At 40.5% G+C, this 18,693-nt stretch overlaps 1 protein-coding gene across 2 annotated transcripts; it reads right to left on the bottom strand.

Annotated features, from left to right (window-relative positions):
- Positions 1-1,153: 1,153 nt before the first annotated feature.
- Positions 1,154-18,320, bottom strand: LOC119657598 (UDP-N-acetylglucosamine transporter). 2 transcript variants are annotated; one of them, XM_038064584.1, is made up of 4 exons: positions 18,161-18,320; positions 17,965-18,087; positions 2,023-2,156; positions 1,827-1,967 (listed from the first exon to the last, which is right to left on the bottom strand). In XM_038064584.1, exons 1-4 carry the CDS (start codon positions 18,168-18,170, stop codon positions 1,935-1,937), a joined length of 300 nt encoding a protein of 99 aa, XP_037920512.1. In that variant the 5' UTR covers positions 18,171-18,320; the 3' UTR covers positions 1,827-1,934. The 2 variants fall into 2 exon arrangements, with proteins under 2 accessions (XP_037920511.1, XP_037920512.1); XM_038064583.1 differs by having other exon boundaries at positions 1,154-2,156.
- Positions 18,321-18,693: the final 373 nt, after the last annotated feature.

The following is an 18,693-nucleotide window of genomic DNA, read 5'->3' as shown; positions in this document are numbered from 1 at the left end:
GTGTCGGGCAAAATGGGTAACTACGGTCTGAGTGTTCAAGGGTTGAGCATCTAACTCTCATTTCCACATGCGAGTACATGGACTTAATTTTCTATGCGTTCATCCACGGTTGAGTCAGCGTCTATACACCTCACGAAGTACATGCATGAATTATTTCCTGATAAACACCCTTTGCCGAATATTGATATATTTGTACACATTTGCTTTCATTATACTTTAAATTTTCTTTTCATAATTGCTGCGATAAAATTAGTATATTACTCTATTCCAAGCCCAAAGTTAGTTGAGCATATTATCCAGACGAGTATTACTTTTCTTTTATATAATTTATATAGGCAATATTTTTAAGGTATAAATGAAACTAAACCATTAGTTTATTCGAGTTATAATTTGTATTTACCCGGGAAATTTTAAGAAATTAAATTTTGTTTTATAGGATCGATGTCAGCAATCTATTTGCAATTATGTACTCAAACAATTTTTTTTAATGATATAGCCATCGCTTTTAACATTGTATTAAGGTAGCGTTTGCTTATCGTGTCAAATAAAAAACTAAAAATTACTCATTTTCGAGAAATTATCAATTCATTTCCAAACAGCTGAATTATTTGCGAGAATGCAGCAAATATTTTTAAAAAAAATTTGAATATCACCATACATATGCACATCCAACGAGTCATTCCATGCGACATCAAAAGTAAGTTTGTGTCCATCATCACCAATGCAAGAAGACCATATAAAAGGAGCGAAACTGTCTAGGCTCTCTCAAGGTCGCAGTTGCGTTCTACGTATTAGTTTTCATTCGTGTGATGATGCCTTGTTGTTAGTGTACGTCATTTGTCATAAAAAAGTCATGTCAAATCAAACGTAGAGGGCAATCCGAACAATATTTCAATGTTACTTTATTAATTTTCCCTCGACTGTTTATAATTTGTTGATAACATGGATACGCACAAACGGAAACTGCTCTTTGTAATAGAGACGCGACATACAATACATATAGGAGGTGTACAGAACGCACTGCGACCTTGATTCGGCCTCAAAACGGATGATTCATTTTGTTTCGCTTTTACTATCGAACACCTGTACTTAGTCTTCTTCAATCGATGTTGTATGAAGCCCAATTTTGCCTATGATTAATAACAGAATATGCTGAGATTTTACTTATTTTTTTTATTATAATAAAGATTACTTTAGACATAATCACCGCTTATATTAATCACATACAATTGTAAATAAACACAAGAATGTTATACTGAATTATACTTTCAATAATCGTTCCACATCGTCAGTACTTCTAGATGCTGGTGGGTGAGCTCTTTTGGAAGGATCGTATCCATACATATAAATAGAAGCAATAACTAAAGCCGCGCCAATTGAAAATTGAACGGTCAAATGAAAATCGAATAAGTATATTGATGCGACACATGATATCACTATAGCTAGGGAAGTTGCGAAACCTTTAAGAATATTATCGGCATATTTGACAACAACGGCTACGATTAATCCCCCACCAGCTTGCAAAAAAATTAAGTACCATATAAAAAGATCGTATCCGTAAAAAAATCCTTTACTAGATATTTCTTGATGGTCGTTGATAAAACAAGTAAGTAAACCGAAAGGAATGCTTAGCATGCTCAGTTGCACATTTCTCATCCATACTGAAATCTCTGCACCTTTCAAAATTTTTTCGAAATATATTCCTGCTAGACCAGACAGAAAACATGCCCCAAGTGCCGCTGCAAAGCCAAGCAATCGATTTTGTTCACGGCCTGAAACTGGAAGCGATGATGACGCTTTGTTATCCTGCGCAAGTTGGACGAGAACTACTCCCATTACAAGAATCAATAAAGATCCCCACTGGGTAGAATGCAATTTTTTCCTCAAGATTATAACAGCGAACATTGCAGTAGTCAGAATTTTTAGTTGATATGTTACTTGGTAAGTGGCAGCATCCAAATGTGAAGCTGACACATAAAGTAAGTTGTTTTGTACAATATAAATGAACGACGGAACGCATACCTTCAAGGTATCCATGGGATTTTCAATAATCGTACGTCGTAGGGTAAAAATCAAATTTTCAAGACGTTTCCCCTCTTCGTTGAATACTAGAAAAAGACAAGTAACGAACTTGACTGATTCAGACATTAAGACAGCTGCAATGAAAAATAAGAAATTTTCATGAAATAATGATTTAAATAAATTTAAATTTATTTTAAGGGGAAAAACACTCGTAGAAGTTTTCAGAAAAGTAAATTTTGTTTTGTTTAAACTATTGCTTATGGGGGGAAACCACATTAGGAGGTTTTCACAACCGATTTTCTTATTGCATAGGCTAAGTTAACGAACTTAGCCACCCCAGAAAAGCGAAGTTAGTGTTCCTTTCATTACGACATTTGGATGATGATATCATATTTTTAAAGGTGTTGTTTCACAAAATTAATGAAAAAAAACACCTGCAAAATTTTTAATTTTGATTATTTTCAAAACATTGTAATGTACTATTATTAACTTAATTTGCGTAGATATCGGTACGGAGATTATTTTGATGCCTGGACAACGTATAGAGGAAACTTCATAATTTTTTCTGACTTTTCGGTTCGGTACTTTCTGAAAACGGGTTAGTTAAATAAATATTTACTTTAAAGCCCTGGTACTTCCGGTTTTTCCAACCAGTGTTAAATCCAAGAATACAAGTCCGGCTTTTTAAAGCACCTTTCATTATATACCCCAAATGCCCACATTCGGTGAAAAATTATTTTACACTCCCTTTTATATGTATGCCAAACCCCCCTGTATGATTGACTGGATCACAATACCTCAGTCACTGGCTGTATACTTTAGTTTGTAGCGTCTTTCTATGATGTGCTATCTCTCTAATGAAGGAGATAGTTGGTTTCCGCAATACAGAATTTCTGAAATATTAATAAAAAAATATTAACAAAGAACTGGGGTTTACTTAAATTTTCTTGAATCCCCACTAATTTTATATCAGTTTTGATGGCATTCATGGGATAATATAAAGTAAAATACGTGTAGTTGACGTGTTATGCGTGACCATATACAGTGGGCATACAATCACGGACCCAGTGCTATTATCCCGTCAAGGGAGATGTCCGTCTACAGAAGATGTCGGAAACTAACGTTGTGTCGTTTGTACCATTTGTGTAACTATGCATCTCATGGCGAAAACGAAGGTGCTTGAACCACAATATCTACGAAGATGTGTAGTAATTGTGTATTTTGGTATTTGAACCAAAGGCACCTGGCGCTAGAAATGGGTAGTGGCAAAAATTGATAGACCAGTAGCTTACTCCAAACTACAATTTTATTTTATAGTGTATATATATATTTCGGGAGCAACTTAGCCCCTTCATCAGTAGTTGGCTAAACTAACGCAATTGTATTTTCGTTTTATGTTTTTATAAACAAATATAATTCAGAATAAGCAAGTTAATACAGGAGTAGAATTTAACAATCTGAATAAAAAAAGGCAATGTTGCACTTTTCTGCAATCGAAATGTTATGGTAAATGAATGAACTGGAAATAATTGCAATATCTGCAATTTACTGTCTATAAACTCTTATGCGATTTGTTAAGCTATGAAATGTTGCTTCATATCCGTATCTAAGTGCTGATTGCTGCTACATTATTTTAATGAATGTAAATGAACTTTATGAAATGTTGACCATGTACTATGGTCAATGCACTTGTCCAACACTCTGTGCGTACGCATTCACCTACCCTACTCCAAAAAAAAAAAAAAAAAATGCACTTAGGCACGTATGTATCTTCGTGGATTTGATAGATTTAATGAATTTGAATTGTACAATATTTAGATGGCAGATTTGTACATTCCTCCACCGCGTTGAATGTATGTACATTCAACAATAAAAACTAGTGACAACTTAATCTCGTCTATACCTGTATTGATGGTGAAGTTTTGTTAGACAGAACATTCAAGTTGGATTTGAATAATTCCGGAGCCCTTCAACATTATTTGGAAGATTCCTCACCGCATGATGACGTAAGTCAAAAATATATCTTCCTGGCATAAATTCATTGATTTTTCCAATTAAATGTTATCCAAATCGAAATAGTTTTTGGTGTCTTTGATTATTTGATTATCCTAGATGGTATCTTTATTGTACAGTAGAGAATAGAGTGAGTCCTTCTTTAAAAGCGGTGCACTCCTTTTGAGCGGTCGAATCCATTGCAACGTATTTGGTATGGGTATCATTTTAAATAGATCATAGTGTTTAAGATCTACCAATGGTATAGTAATCTTAAAAATTGCATGTGACTTAGTTATATTCTTCCTTTAATAATCACCAATTTGTAAATTAGTAGAAGGTCGTCTTGGTCTACTGGTATCTCCTAATCAGCGTGCAAATGGGGGCCTTGATTGTCATTAGCTCTTCATTTACCTGTTGGGATTATGATAACAATGGACTTATTTTTCATGATGAGAATCTGTAAATACGTCTAAGAGAGCGCTTGCGTCTTTCGTAGATCAACTGTAGCCATTATGAGAACAATGATGTAAACGCCTGGAAATTTTTGATCAGATGTTCCTACTTGTTAGTGTGTTAGTGATTTGGGCGATTTGGTTCAATTATTATCATGTTCTTCAAACTTCTTCTTTATTGTGATCTGATCTTGCTTCATTAAATTTATCGTTGAGTTTTTTTTCATTGTCTTTCACTTCGTTCGTGACATCCTTTGGGCATAAGGGGGGTTGAAGACACCAAATAGTGAATAAGGGATGTTTCCAGCCAGAATTTTTGGAGCCACTCTGTCTACTGTTTTACTAAAAAATATTGTTTCGTTTAATAGCAATTTATTCATTGTATGTTAAAGGTGATTCAATATACCTTTACATATATTCACTGGATATATTTCATAACAATGCAATTTCCGATTTTAGCGGCTCTAGGTCATAGTACACAACTAGATTCCATTCAGTTGTTGCAAAGGTTGCTGACCCAATGTTCCAGTGAATTCCAAGATTTGCCGAAAATTTGTTAATTTTAATTCACCATCACGAGTGGTAGAATTAACAAGATGATTACCAGAGTTGTGAAAATACCAGAATATTTTCGACGTTTCGCTGGTTTATAAGGTTCTTCTTGAACTGATTAACTGTTTTCCTCTGGCTTTGCTTGTTTTTCTGGCGAAAAGTTGGGTTACTACTCACAAGAGAAGTTAGTGTTATCGTTTTGTAAGTGATTGTTGTCTATTGCATTTGTTGTTATGTACTGCAGTTATTGATGCCTTTCGTTTCCTTTCCAGTTCGTTTGGTTTAGGGACAATGCGTGCAGGCCATTGATCCTCCTTCGCATGTAAAAATAACGGTCCAAAAAACCACAACCACCTCTTGATTTGAAGTCAGCAGGATTTATTTTAGAGTCTACCTGTCGCTACTGTTCTGGAATTGTCAACTCTTGAATTGGAGCCACTCTATTACATGGCCAGAGAATTACAAACACTTGCAAACTCCATCATTTGCTGCGTTTGGCTTTGTCCTTTTTTCTTGGGCAAGTCCGTAGCCTAATTATGTTTATTGGTCGGAATTTTACGATAATAGAATGAAAGGCTGGCCCTTTTCCCAGGTTAGAAAGTATAACACGTCGGGAAACCGGAAGCTGGGCGCTTCAGGTATGAAAGGTTTTGCGTATTCCTTTTTTAAAGACATTTGAGTGTGCATTAGTCCCATTAGAACGTAGCATGTAATATATGCATATATTATGTGAGAATATCCACATTCAGTATTGAATTTGCAAAGAAGCGACAACTTTGTTACTAACAGTGCCATTTCCACCAAACTTGATAAGATCATGTTTTATGTTGTGCCCTAAATTGCTACAATTTCGTGCTGCTGGAATGAACCTAAGGGGGGTTTTGCAGTCAAAAATTATAGTAATATACTAAAAAACCAAAAGAACCAACAACATCGAATCGCAGTGGTCAAACGAAAACAATGAAGATAGGAGACTACAACTTTGAGAGCGTTGACAATTTCTCCTATCTAGGGTCGAAAATCACAATTGATAACAGCTATGACGATGAAATCCGCATAGGGTTGTTGGCAGCCAACAGAGTCTATTTCAGCTTACAAATACTGTTCCGCTCGAAACGTCTCACCATAGGGTCAAAGCTCTTACTGTGTATTCCTCGGAGACATGGGTTCTTAACAAAAAAATTGCGAACTCTTGGCCACGTTCGAAAGAAGAATTCTCCGAAAAATTTTTGGCCTACCTGGCTACATGAGGATGGACGATTCTGTAGCCTACATAACGACGAAATCTATGAGCGATACCATAACCGTCAAGTTGTGGATAAAATCTGGCTCAATAGTTTGCGGTGGGCGGGTCACTTAATCCGTTTGGATGAGGATGATTCAGCCCGGAAAGTTTATAAGGGGAATATCTATGGTAGAAAAAGAAGACGAGGCAGACCCTGCCTGTCGCTGGCGTAGGTCAGGATGCCAGACAGCTTTTAGGGATATCGAATTGGTGGACCTCGGCGCAAAATCGGGGTGTCTGGAGTTCCTTATTAAGGCAGGCCTAGACCGGATACCGGTTGCTGCGGTTAGGTAGTTTCTGAGAAGGGATCCGTGAAAGAAATGATTAACTTCGACCCTTCGCACTTCCCACCTGTAATGATACGAGTGGTCATAGGAGATCAAGTCGATCATCTTGAGTGGCCGATAACGACCTAGAGGGCACAGCTATCTCAAAAATCTAAACAAATTGGCTAAGTTGACCGTGAAGGTCCGCCCACAAAGATTGAAGCTCCATGAAAGTGCTCGGTCGACACGTTCTTGCACGCCTCTGTGCTAGCCAGGCTCGGGAATGTGGGGGGGTCCTTTGAGTGCTTTGGTCCCTCACGCTTCATTACTCAAAACAACGTGTCTATTCCGATGCGTGGGTCCACACCGGATTCTAAACTCGACATTAATACGGATTTCGCGACGGCCTATCGAAGGACAAACAGAACCAACCTCGGAGACCGTGCCTATAAGCTGAAAGGTATTGCCGTCCGAGCTTCTGAGGAGTGTCCTTCCCTACCTTTATGTGAAACGGCTATCTCTTCGTTCAGAATTTGAAGAAAATTAAATATTCTTTCTTCTTCGTAGGGATGAAGTGACGGGTAAGATGAATCCTTGATGGAATACGGAGGTAGTCGGCTACATGCTGTGCCGTTCCGTCCTCAATGATTCATCTTCACTTTGTTCTCTGACTTCAGACGAGGAAGATTGAATTCTCGCGATCCTTTTTTGCTTGTTCTTTTTATTTAATATTCTGCGACGGGGAGCAACTCGATTGTTGTCTCTTCATGAAAAACACTGTGTGTGGAAGTTTTCTGCACACAGATGGAAAAAAAATTATGAGGTTGGGATGGCTTTTTGGTCATCCGAGAGTTCTGCGGGAGTTAATATATGGAGTTGACAATTTAGAGAGAGAGGAGTCCTCGTAATTATTTTTTTTTTTCTTTTCTTATCGTTCGATTTAGATTATTATATTAGTTAATTTTTTTTATTTCCTTTCCTTTGCCTTATTTTTTTTCTTTTCTTCGTTTCTTCTTTTCGCTTGATTTGATCATTTTACTCTTTTTTCTATATACTTCGTTTTTTTTCCAATTTATCCCTTCTTTTCGCCTTAGAATTTCGCTTCTTTTGTTTTTCTTTTCTTTTCTCTTGGACTTCCTATTGGTGGGTTCCAATTTTATTTTTTTTTAAATTTCTTTAACGACATGTCACATCGACGAGAACACGGATCTCGCGACCTTTATCGTCTCCCTTCCACGCTACCTCCAGGTCAGTGGAGCTCAGCTGAGCTTGACCTGTCAGCACGCCGTGCTGCTCGACACACCAAACTTTTCCTGCCAGAACCCAACATACGTACCGCAAAGTTTATCCTGTCGAAAAGCAGGAGCACCTGCAGGTGTATTGTGGGCATTCTGACAGGCCATAATTCACTAGCTGGGCATATGTTCAGAATAGGAATTACCGAAGATGATACGTGTCCCTCCTGTAATGAGGAAGCGGAATCCACGAAGCATTTCCTATGTGAATGCCCCGCCTATGGACGCACCAGGCATCAGATCTTTGGTGTCGATGTTCTCCAATTGCGACGGGTAGCATCACATCCACTAACGGAAATCCTGCGATACGTTAACGAATCCGGAATATTCCGTTAGACGGGGGTGGCGAGTACAATGGACCAACACGGCCTGAGTGCTCAGAAGCTGTAGCTTCTCCGCCACCATACACACACACACACCCGCAAACCGCTAGAAGCTAGTCATAGCTGACAGATAAAGATTCATTTCAAATTCCTCCTTACAATGGTCGATGGAAGGGCGTCTAATGCGTTAAATGGGATCTCTATACGGTGAAACTCCAAAATTAATTATTGTTGAGACTTTGCTGATATTGGAGCCAAACCCGATTTTTATCTCTCTACATTACGCATGTGGATTAGATCCTAAGAATATTTTTTTTGTATATTAGTTACAGCTTCACAATTAAAATTCGGAAACGGAAGCTCGGCGCTTCAGGTGTGACAGATTTTGTATATGACATATGCAAGAATATGATTCCAATTGCACTCAGTTCGACTTAGTGTATGATTTATCGGAGTATTCAGTTTAATTTAATGCTGACATTCTATGCTATGTGGATAAAATCCGGCTCAATAGGTTACGGTGGGCGGGTCACTTAATCCGTATGGATGAGGATGATCCCACCCGGAAAGTCTATAAGGGCAATATCTTCTTCTTCTTTTTCTTCAGCCTTTGTCCCGTTCACAAGCGGGGTCGGCTCGTCGTGATCGGCTTCGCCATTTGGCTCTATCGAATGCCTGATCTGGGTGCAATCTCGAGGCTTTCAAATCCCCATCCAGCGTATCAAGCCACCGTTGCTTAGGTCTGTCTTTTGGTCGTTTACCATCGACTTCGATGTTCAGACCAATCTTTGCAAGTGAATTCTCGTTTGCACGAATTGCGTGACCATACCATCGAAGACGCCTCTCTCGCAACTTTTCCACGATCGGTGCAACCCCATAACGATCGCGGATATCCTCATTTCGGATGTGATCTAAACGTGTGACGCCACTAGTCCAACGTAGCATCTTCGTCTCCATTACCGCGAGACGCCGTTCATTGTCTTTTATGGTCGGCCAACACTCAGAACCATAGAGAGCGACTGGACGGACAACATTGCGGTAAATTTTAGATTTGAGACGTTCGTTGATACGTCGATCACAAAGGACACCAGTTGTGGAACGCCACTTCATCCAGGTTGCGTTAATGCGTGAAGCAATTTCATAACGCAGTTCTCCATTGGCTGATAGCGTTGACCCGAGGTATTTAAATCGCTCAGATCTGGGCAGATCACTGCCGCTGACAGTGATTGTGCCTGTTTCATGGGGATCGGTCGTCAAAAATTCAGTTTTGTTTAAATTCAATCTGAGACCGTGTTGCATGAGGCGATCATTCCATTTTTGAACAAGTTGCTCGAGATCATTTTTGCTATCAGATGCTAGGAAAACATCATTTGCATAAAGCAGTGTGTAGGGCGCTGGACGTTGGATATCCCGTGTGACGGTGTCCATAACAAGGACAAAGAGGAGTGGTGAGAGGGCACTTCCTTGATGAACTCCAACAGAGACACGAAACGGTTTTGATACACCCGTCATACTTCGAACTTTACTTTTCGGATCGTGGTAGAGCAATTGAACCCAGCGCACGAGTTCTTCTGGCACGAAGTGTTGTCGTAAAGCATGCCAGATGAGTTCGTGTGGTACACGGTCAAACGCTTTCTCTAGATCCAGAAAGGCAATGTAAAGAGGGCGATGCTTCTCACGGTGTTTCTCCATGAGTAACCGCGCAGCGTGTATTGCGTCAGTAGTTCCGCAGTTCTTCACAAATCCGGCTTGATTCGCGGTTATTTCAACGATTTCGCGAATACGGTTGTCAAGAATGCGTTCAAAAATCTTCATGGTATGGGAAAGTAACCGGATCGGACGGTAATTTGAACATTCTGCTGGACTACCTTTCTTTTTCCATATTGGAACAGTGGTACTTTCTTGCCAGTCAGATGGTGTTCTTCCTTCCTGAATAACCCGGTTAAAGAATTCACTCAGCCACGGTGTTGGGTCCCAGCTCTTCGCTTTCCAGAGCTCAGATGCGATGTCGTCAGGTCCTGTTGCTTTCCCCGATTTCATTTGTTTTATTGCCTCCTCGACTTCAGTTGCGCTGACTGGTGGAACTGCTCCAAATGTCGGCAATGATTGTGGAAGTGGAAGCAAATTCTTCAGTTTAAATCTGCTCGAAGTATTCTCGCCATCTATCCGTCGCGGCTCGACGATCAGTAAGCAAAGTACCGTTCTTGTCATTAACACAACAGAAGTGTTCGATATCCTGTGTGCGTTCATCACGGCTTTTAGCAAGTCGGTACAGATCTCTCCCGCCATCCCGAGTGTCCAGTTTATCGTAAAGATTTTTGAAATGGTTCGCTCGGGTGACAGCGACCGCTTTCTTTGCTTCCCGGTTGGCATTCTTATAAATTTGCCAATTAGCAGGCGTTTTATCGTCGAGAAATTTGTGGTAGAGGCGTTTCTTTTCACGGACCTTCATTTCAACATCATCATTCCAAAGCCAAGTATCTCGGTTGATATACCGCTTACCCGGCTTGGTGACCCCGAGGGTTGCAGAGGCCGCTTTGTGGATCGTGTCTTTCATTTGGTTCCATGATTCTTCCACATTCGTAATGGTTGGCAATCGTATGAGTGAGACCGTTTCTACTTTCTTCTCACCAAATCGCCACCATTTAATGCGCGGCGGGCCAGTGCGTTCCTCACGCCGTTTTATCGGTGGCTTAATTCGCAGGACAGCAATCAACGGCCGATGCTGAGGTGCGATGGTCTCATAGGGAACGACTTTGCAATCAGTGACAGTAGTAAAATGTTGACGTCTTATGAGAATATAGTCGATTTGCGTTTTATTGTTCCCACTATAAAATGTGGGAAGATGAGACAATCGTTTGATGAACCATGTATTCATAAGTACAAGGTCATGGGTGTCCGCAAAATCGATTATACGCTCGCCACCTTCATTGCGCGCTCCGAACCCCTTTCCCCCATGGCACCTGTTACCGTCTGCCTTTTCACCCACATGACCATTAAGGTCGCCGGCAATGATTATGTAATCGTCAGCAGGCACGTGACAACTCTTTTCATCGAGAAGTTGCCAGAAGGCATCTTTCTCGGCATCAGGTCGGCCTGTCTGTGGTGCATACGCGGTGAAGAAGTGAATAGTGCGATCAGCTGATATAATGGTGAGCTTCATCAGCCGATCATCAAATCGTTCGACTTCTTTAGTGGCATCACGGAAACCCTCTGAGATGGCAATGCCAACACCATATTTAGTGTGTGGGTTACCAAAATAGAGAAGTTTGTAGCCATTTTTACCGCGTTCGCGTTCAATGTCGCAGCTTTTGGAACCAGACCATCGGGTTTCTTGCAGAGCGCAGATGTCAATGCACCTTTTCCGAAGGGCTCTTGCGAGTTCCTCGGTCTTTCCAGTTAGGGTACCAACATTTAGCGTGCAGACACGTATTTGTTTTGTTCGTTGTGTGCGGACTAACTTGCTTACGTCCTGACGCCGTCCATGCGTCAAGAACCCTTGCCCATTTCTCGACAGGACCGGGGCCCGTCCTGCCGCGTCGACTGAGGTGGACGCCCTAGCATTTCTCCGAGGCCTGTGACTTAATCCGATCATCATGTTTGTAACGACATTCTATGCATTTTCTTGGTCGACCTGTCGCGGGGCCTGTCACCAAGAGAGATCAGGTAGGATTTAGCATAGTAGAATAACTCCAACTATACTCTATTTATCTCTTTCCCTGATCTCAGCATTTTATTTTTGTTTTACTGAGGATAGTACAGAGTACGTTGCCTCAAACCCTCCTCCGTTACCTGGGCTTGGGACCAGCATACTATGTTAATAGTATGCGAGAAAAAGAAAACGAGGCAGACCCTGCCTAAGATGGAGCGATGGCGTAGGCCAGGACGCCAAATAGCTTTTAGGGATATCGAATTGATGGACCTCGGCGCAAAACCGGGAGTCTGGAGTTCCTTATTAAAGCAGGCCTAGACCGGCTACCGGTTGTTGCGCCGTTGATGACCTTTGACCTTTGTTTTAATAGTGGTTTAAATAATGACGTAGCGCAAGATATTTTTTCAAAAACTACACTTAATTTATGCAAATTATTCATCATACAATGTCGATTGTTCCTTTTACCAATAGCTTCTCATCGGTACATTTATGACCCATCATGTGCGGTATATTCGTGATCTAAACAAAATTTGCTACAAAATAGAATAATAAATTATTTTTTTCCACCTTGATTAGTCATTCGTCCCATTGTGCATTGTTATGGAGATGAAAAAAGCTATTAAAAAACAATTAGAAGTGAAAAAGGCTAGTAGTAAATAAGCCGAAATCTGGATTTCTAAACACTAATATGCTGCTTTCTAAATACTAATAAGCTGCGAAAATAACTGGAGTTGATTTTAATTAGATTTACCGAATCAAAAGCACTCTTGATATATCAAATGGTCAAGTTTACAGATTATTGCATACAAACTGCAAAGTTTTATTTGATTATGCATCTTATGACACCTACAGTGCCCAAGATTGTAGCGCGTGACTATCTTAGATAAAATATTGGGATAATTGGAATCATTTCGGGCCCTAGAGGCAGAATTTCGCAAAAGAATTCTTAGGGGTTAAGTGTAATATGGATATTGATAAAATGCTTTTACTTAGTTCGGACCGTGCTGTTTACGATAAATGCAACTGATTTAATGGTGAAAACGCTTCAAATTCCGATTTGCAAGAGGCCTTTAGAAACGCAAATAGTGATCATGGTAATGAATGGCACTTGAAGTGATGACATTTCGGTTTTCAATTTCTTTTTATCTATTCCAATTGTAAATTATGTAAGCTTGTCAAATGGTGTCCAACTCTCGCCATAAAGACATATACTAACAAAAAGACAATTCTTGATGCAATACTGTCTAGAACGAACTTGTCGTGTGAATGGGCCTTAAAAAATAGTGTAGATTTATATTTTTAACTGCATACAAATAGAACAGTCATACACTCAAAATTCCTCACATAAAACAACCACGAAACATTCCATATCTGAAAAGTCCAGCTTCCAGTTTCAGTTTTAATAAAAGCGAACAGCGGGAGTGCGAAATTCTCTGCTTATCGACTTGACAGAATAACTGCTCGGCGCCAAGCTTTGGTCGAACTATGACGGATTTACGCTGGTTACAAGTCGTATTCATGTTTTCGGAATGTATAAAAAGGGAGCGTTAACATCCGTAGACTACTTCAGTCACTCCTAGAGCAGCGTCTAATGTGTTGCCTCCGCCTTGGGCAAAAACATTGCTTAATCGTATTACATCGATCACATAAACTACAATCTACGTGCTAAACCTATAGGTTCTGGATATTGGTGTCAATTTGCTCGTACAACCTGTTTTTAAAAAAATTAATGATCGCTTTAAGCTTTCCTAAAGTTGTCCGATTTCCGGATTTCCCTTAAAATAGTCAACGATTTCCCTGCATACTCCATTTTTTTATTCATATTTACCCACTTTCTTAAAAATCACCCCACATATCCCTATAGCGCCTTCTTCCATTAACTTAGCTAAAGATTTCATTTGGAGCATAGTGCTCTCCATTCTTCAACTGATCTACAGTTTCAGTGAATTCCACTGTATGATGTATGCAATCCAGTTGGCAATTTTCATTAATGTGTGTCTTATCCAATATCATTTTCCCCTTCTAATCGGTACTTTCAAAATGATCAAAGTTACGACGACCTAATTCATTGTTCGAAATATTGAGGGTCGATCAAATAACTGTGAATCAAGCCAGATTTGTGAAAACTGCTCAACTACTAACGCAGTGCACATAGCGAATTACTCTTACAGAAGTACTGTCAGACGCATCGCCGACTTTATATTGCATTCTTGGATCTGGAGAAGGCATTTGCCTGTGTGCTTCACGAACTTATCTAGTATGCGTAATGACAACACCTAGTGCCAGAAGAACTCATGCGCTGGGGTGAATAGCTCTTCCACGATCCGAAAACTGAAGTTCGAAGTGTGGCAGATATATCAAAACCGCTTCGTGTCTCTGTTGACGTGCATCAAGGAAGCGCGTTCTCACCAGTCCTCTTTGTCCTTGTCATGGACACTATCACACTGAACAGCCAACATCCAGTGCCCTATACACTGTTTTATGCAGATGATGTTTTCCTGGCATCTCACAGTAAAGTCGATCTCGAACGATTTAAATATTTGGAATTAAAAGTGAGTTACTTATCAAATTGCTTCACGTATTAGCGCAACCTGGATCAAGTGGCAGTCTACAACTGACGTTTTTTGTGATGAACATATCAACGAACGTCTCAAATTAAGCCCTATGTTGTCCACCCTGTCGCTCTCTATAGATCTTAGTGTTGGTCGGCTATAAAAGACAATGAAGGCCGCCTAGCGGTAATGGATACCAAGGTGTTCCGTTGCACCAATAGCGCAATGCGATGCAATCACCTCCGCAATTTTTTCAAATTGCGAGAGAATCGTCTACGATGGTATGTTCATGGGAAACGACCAACAAGAGATAACAGTTTCTATGCCAGAATGCAGCTTTGGTCTTCAAGTCATTGAGTGGAGGGTCCAGGTAGTGATATTCGACGTTTTTATGTATCGCCCTGATCCAGTCTTCAAAATGTTTTTTTTTTTTCGTGTTTTATTATTAGCTGCTATTTTTAGGTTAACAAGAAGCAAGCAAATAACACTCAAATTATCGAGTTTCAAGATTTTGACCTTCATACTCGTTTTCCATATGGGTTAAAAACGAATAGATGGGAAATTCGACAGGAAGTGCAGAATCGGTAAGTAAAATTCCCGCATAGGAACCATCAAGCACGACGATTTTTTCCGCTTGAGAGCATTACCGGACAAGTTGAGTTCATTTTCGTTTGAAGAAACATACCACATCTGCATATTTGGTGTATGTGTAGTTCAAACTTATCCGAACTCAGTATGACTGTTGGCTCCATTCCTTGCTATGGACAAGAAGGTGGTGACTAAGATCGCCGCTTTACGCTTGTTGGGGCGAAGATAATAAGCTGGGTTAACGGCATAACTGCTCTGTATCAGCTGACAGAGGTACTACGGGACGCCATAGAAACAAAAGAAATTGCACTGTGCGCGTTTTTGGATATCGAAGGAACATTCGACAACACATCGCACACAGAGATACAGGATGCCCTGAGCCGCAAAGGAGTGGGAAACACCCTGGCACTCTGGATGGGCAAAATGCTAGAAAGCAGACAAATAGAGGTACAAACAGGTACAAATTCTATTATCATGAACACCACTCAAGGCTGTCCACAGGGTGGAGTACTATCGCCGCTGATGTGGAGTATGGTAGTGGATGAACTCCTGGACGACATTGTTCTAATCTGTAGGGGCAAATATGAAGATACCCTATGTGATAGAATCCAAACTGGATTAAGGGTTACTAGTGCCTAGTGCAGGAAGGTGGGACTGCGGATCAACCCAACCAAAACCACCATACTACCATTCACTAGGAGGCGTAAGCTGGATCACCTGAAAGCCATAACATTACATGATATGGAGGTGAAACGAAAACAGAGGTCAAATATTTGGGAATCACGTTAGACCTAACATTACTCTGGAAGACACATGTCGGAAACACTTGTCGAAAAGCCACGAGGGCTCTGATGACTTGCAGATCCATAGCAGGAAAAAAATGGAGTTGCCGCCCGAAGATACTACTTTGGATATATACTGCAATAGTAAGACCAATGATTACCTATGGAGCGGTAATCTGGGCAGAAAGAACCCAACTCAGCACACAAGCCAGGGAATTACATAAGCTCCAAAGGCTGGCTTGCGTGTGTATCAGTGGGGCAATGAGGACATGCCCAACGGCATCCCTGGAGGTCCTTCTGGAATTAACCCCTCTCCATCTGCACATACAGATGCAGGCAAGGAGATCAATATTCAGGATGGCCAGTAGTATGAGTGAGGCGGGGAGCTGCCTAAATCGAAGGAAGATTGATATACTTTCTAGGCGGTATCCCCAATTACTGATACCGAGGGACAACATGACAACGAGGTTTCACTTCGATAAGAAGTTTGAAACACGTTGGAGTAACAAGGCAAACTGGTAGAGCGTGGCTGCGACATACGGCTTAAACCAGCAACTGATTACTTGGTACACTGATGGATCCCTCAAAGCAGAGGGAGCGGGTGCCGGTGTCATGTCCAAGGAAAATGTGCTTTGAGCAAATGGGCAGGTACACTAGCATATTCCAGGCGGAAATTTACGCCATAGACAAATGTGCCTCCTTTAATCTGCAAAGGAACTACAGAGGGCAGAACATAGCTATTCTCACCGATAGCCAAGCAGCGATCAAGGCACTTAGGTCCAACCAGGTGAACTCTAAACTGGTATGGGAATGCCTTGAGAGACTGAATACACTCGGCTCGTCCAGCAAGGTCTGGATACTTTGGTTTCCATGCCATGCTGGGTTGGAAGGCAATGAGGCAGCGGATGAACTAGCCAAGAAGGGAGCAGGGATACCTTTACACGGACCAGAACCCTTCTGTGGAATCGGAAACGGTTTCATGGCTATGAATCTAAGAAACGAAGAGAAACGATTGAAGGAACTATATTGGGCGGGCCTACCAGGTGTGGAGCAGTCCAGGGTGCTCATTGGGGGATACGAACCCATGCGTACAAAGGATTGCTTAAACCTCACCAAAAAGAACCTCCGAATCATAGTTGGAATTCTCACTGGTCATTGTCGGCTCAACTATCACCTAGGGAAGCTAGGGATATCTACGGACACTGCCTGCAGGTTCTGTGAGGAGGAGCACGAAACTTCTATGCACGTCCTGGGACAGTGTCCGGCACTTGTGCAAAGTAGGTCGATACATCTGGGAGAACGCTTAATACCAGATGCAAAGCTGAAACTTCTGGAAGTGGGGAACATACTAAAGTTCCTAACGGTTACAGGCCTGCTTGAGATACTATGATCAATAGGTACACTATAACCAGTAAAAGGGGCACAATAGTTCTTCAAGGACGCGGTGCGACTTTCCCTTAACAGAATAATAATAATAACGGCATAACTCGATATAAAAATGTTTGAAAGAAAAACACTTGCTGTCGATATGGAGTTACACTTATCATTGAGAAAATGCCGGAGAAGCTACATCAATATTACAAGAATTTTGTTCACGCTAATAGTAACTTGTTCTCTAATTCGGGATGAATGTCGATTATAAACGACCCAGAAACCAACCAAAGCAGAGATGGTTTGATACACTAGGCGTTCTCAACTCCACCTGCTACACTGGTGAACCTGCTACCGAACAGGCCAAAGAAGAACGAGTGATTTCTCTAGCAAACTCTATTTCCACGTCATCTTTCTAGTTACACAAAATTTATTATTGTCGCCAATTATCCAAATATGAAACAGAGGAATGCGATCGTCCCCCACATATTTTATCCATGTCGATATGTAATTGAATCTGATAAGCATCTTCGCTGAAATATAACTTGTTTTCAATGTGAGGTGTACATATTAGAATAACGTTTTGTCCCCTTTAATATGTTGTGTTCTCTTTTAACCAAAAAAAAAACCGGAAGCGGTGGAAGATAAGATTGCAACTAAGGCGGTACTATACCCCTTTCCCCAATAGAGTTGGTTATAAAGCAGCGGTTTCAGTGTTCTACTGTTTTGACATTAGCTAATCGAATACAAATCAAAGCAATGTTTAATTTGATATTAATATGCAAATTCAATGTGTACAGTTACTTCAAGATAAAATGCAGTAAATTACCTGTCGAACTGATGAAAATGTCACCTGCCCTTGTCCGCGAATATCGCATGCTGAGTCCCAGTATTGCATTTTGCAGAGTTAGAGTAATAAGGCTTATGTATTTGAGATTGTGGCTGGAGTTTTCTATGGTAAATTGAAGACAAAGTAAATATTTCAAACACAGTAGTTTAAATTATAGGAGAATAATATGCTATACTTGGCGTCATTTTATTGTACTGTTAAGGATTCGGCCAACACTACCCGGTGCATTTTTAGTTGCAAAACTTAGTTGAATAGAAAACGATATCCGAAAGTTGTCACAGAACTAGTTCTGAATTGCTACGTTGACAGTTGTTTCCTAAGTAGAATTGCCACATGACGAATAATTCTCCATAATTTCGAATTAGTTTGAATTTCTAAAAGAAATCTCGTATTGCCTATTCACTGGCGTTTTGATTAATGCAAAATGCCTCTACATAAAAGGCACTCTAGACAAAGCAACCTGGTCGCCAACCACGTTGCAATTCATTTGTCACGAACGGTACGACCTAATTGGGGACTTGTTAAGTCCTAAGATCTTGAAAAATAGAAATGGTGTGTGAAGCGATTGTCGTCGGTGCTTTACCATCCCGAATATGCAAACAAAATTGGAAACCAGGACGCAGACAGTGCAATGTGGTTGCAAACAAATATCAGACTTTTTTGATATTTTTGCAATCGTTTTTGCAGCTGAAGTGAGAAACTGCAACG

Source organism: Hermetia illucens, chromosome 5 (genome assembly GCF_905115235.1).
Source record: "Hermetia illucens chromosome 5, iHerIll2.2.curated.20191125, whole genome shotgun sequence".
NCBI lineage: Eukaryota > Metazoa > Arthropoda > Insecta > Diptera > Stratiomyidae > Hermetia > Hermetia illucens.
Note: the sequence above shows the minus strand (reverse complement) of the source record. Positions and strands in the feature narration are given on the sequence as shown.

Bases quoted from the DNA above. Each gene is read 5' to 3' on its own strand.
- LOC119657598 (XM_038064583.1), bottom strand. The intron at 2,157-17,964 runs GTAATTTACTGC...TTTTCATTGCAG, and splicing joins CATTTTCATCAGTTCGACAG to CTGTCTTAATGTCTGAATCA.